Here is a 1,993-nt window from a genome sequence, read left to right as displayed (position 1 = left end):
ACAGAAAAAGAGAGAAAAATGTGTAATTTACAGAAAAATAAAGAAATAAAACAGAAGTCGTGTCATAAAAATATGACGATCATGAGAAAATTTCTGATAAACTTTAATTTTTCGACCTAAAACAGTCCTGGAATATTTTTTCCAAGTACTTGCGCGAAGACACACGACCGCCAAACGCTAAACAATTAAACTTGTAGAAAAAATTAAATAAATAAACTTCAAAATAGAAAAAAAAGAAGTAGAAAGAAAAATGGATGCTGGTACAAATTTATTATTATTTGTTTACACACATGAGCAATTAATCATACACACAACATTCGTAGTATTTTTATTAGAATACGACTCTTATACGCTTTTATTTATATAATTTATTCCGTTTTATTCGACGTTACAACAAGACTCTTCTTTGGTTATTAAACTTTGGTATTCGGATTTCGGATCAAAAGTTGTTTTGACTGCGGGCGGGAATTCGATTTTCGTCGTTTTCGAGTGTGCGACGCAGTTGCGAGATGTATTGGAGGGCTTTTTGGAGTGTTTTGACCTTGGAGACGCGTTTGTTGCGATTTGCCACGGATGGGATCATTTGACGGAGTTTGGCGAAGGCTTCGTTGACGGCTTTTACTGAAAAATTTTTTCAAAAGAATTTTAGACTAAAATTTTATTTTTTTAGAGATTTTTTTACCTCGTTTACGTTCTCGAGCGTTGCGCTTTTCGATGATGCCTGAAAAAAAAATTATTTTTTAAAATTAAAGTGACTCAATTAATCAAAAATTAGTTCTATAAATCACCGTTGTGAGGCGCTATAATTGTGAAAAAATCGGTGCCGGAAATGGAAAAAGTCGGTGCCGGAAATGGAAAATCGGCAAGATCAGACGCCCTCTGACGGAATCTCAAAAAAATCGAGGGTTTGTGAACTTGATAAAAAAATAAATAATTGCTTTTGGTTATGCAATGAATATCACTTTTTTATCGTTTTGAATAGATATTGTGTTAAGAATTAAAGTTTTGTTTTAATAATATGAATTTAAAACTTTTTTTTAATATTTTTTTAATTGAAAAAAAATAATTTTATAAAAATAATTTAATTTTTTCATTAATTAATTTTTGAAAAAAAAAAATGATAAAAAAAGACTTACTTGTTCAAAAAAATTTAGAAGAAAATAATTTAATAATATTGTTTAATTTTTATTTTTCATATTTTTTTTCTTTTTCTGACAAAAAAAATATTTTTTTTTCAAAAATTGCAAATATCAAAAAAAAAAAAATTTATTTATAAAAAAATTTAAAATATTAATTTTATTATAATTTATTTTTTTTAGTTAGGTATTATTAAATATTTTTTTAATTTTGAATATTTTTTATTTTTAAGATTTTTGTAAAATTTTCATAGTTTTTTTGAAAATTTTGCAAAAATATAAAGCTTTTTATGAGATTTTATTTAATTTTTCATAAAAATCTTACAATTTTTTAATATTTTCTTTGAAAAACCGTAAAAAATTAAACTCACCATTAATTTGCTGTCCTCCATCTGCATTCCCTTCATTACTCACAACGTAATATCTCGTATCAATTCCACCAAAATCCTCACTTACATCTTTTGTAATGAACGAATATTCCTCATTAACTTGAAAATATTCGATGGACCAATAACTTTGATCTGTGCTTCCCGTGGATTCGTCAAAAGTTGCTTCTGGTGAGTCATTTTTCGTTGCCATTTTCTCACATTTTACAAATTTTCCATATTTTTTTTATTAAATAAATAAAACTAGACAAGTATCACCCTTGAAGTCTTCTAAACTACTAACCATTATTTTTTTAATTTTATTTAATAGTAATGTGAAAGAGTAAAAAACGCGTCAAAATGATGATTTAAACGATGACCGGCCAAACCCTCATGATAGGAGCAAACGTTTTTTAAAACTTTTATGAGTGCGCTTAAAAACACCTTTCGTTGAGTCGTTGTTGCGTATGTAAACCACCATCGAGACCGCTA

At 27.2% G+C, this 1,993-nt stretch overlaps 1 protein-coding gene across 1 annotated transcript; it reads right to left on the bottom strand.

Annotated features, from left to right (window-relative positions):
* Window positions 1-378: 378 nt before the first annotated feature.
* On the bottom strand, window positions 379-1,785 carry LOC134832074 (protein atonal-like). Its single transcript, XM_063845973.1, has 3 exons — window positions 1,508-1,785; window positions 683-721; window positions 379-621 (listed from the first exon to the last, which is right to left on the bottom strand). Exons 1-3 carry the CDS (start codon window positions 1,713-1,715, stop codon window positions 440-442), a joined length of 429 nt encoding a protein of 142 aa, XP_063702043.1. The 5' UTR covers window positions 1,716-1,785; the 3' UTR covers window positions 379-439.
* Between the last annotated feature and the right edge of the window lie 208 nt (window positions 1,786-1,993).

The sequence above is a fragment of the Culicoides brevitarsis genome, chromosome 2, assembly GCF_036172545.1.
Source record: "Culicoides brevitarsis isolate CSIRO-B50_1 chromosome 2, AGI_CSIRO_Cbre_v1, whole genome shotgun sequence".
Lineage (NCBI taxonomy): Eukaryota > Metazoa > Arthropoda > Insecta > Diptera > Ceratopogonidae > Culicoides > Culicoides brevitarsis.
This window is presented reverse-complemented; position numbering and strand designations above follow the sequence as displayed.

Excerpts from the sequence above, each read along its gene's own strand:
- LOC134832074 (XM_063845973.1), bottom strand. The coding sequence starts at position 1,715 with ATGGCAACGAAAAATGACTCACCAGAAGCAACTTTTGACGAATCCACG. Across the intron at positions 722-1,507 it reads TGGAGGACAGCAAATTAATG|GCATCATCGAAAAGCGCAAC; the intron begins GTGAGTTTAATT and ends TTTTTTTTTCAG. Across the intron at positions 622-682 it reads CGCTCGAGAACGTAAACGAG|TAAAAGCCGTCAACGAAGCC; the intron begins GTAAAAAAATCT and ends AAAATTTTTCAG.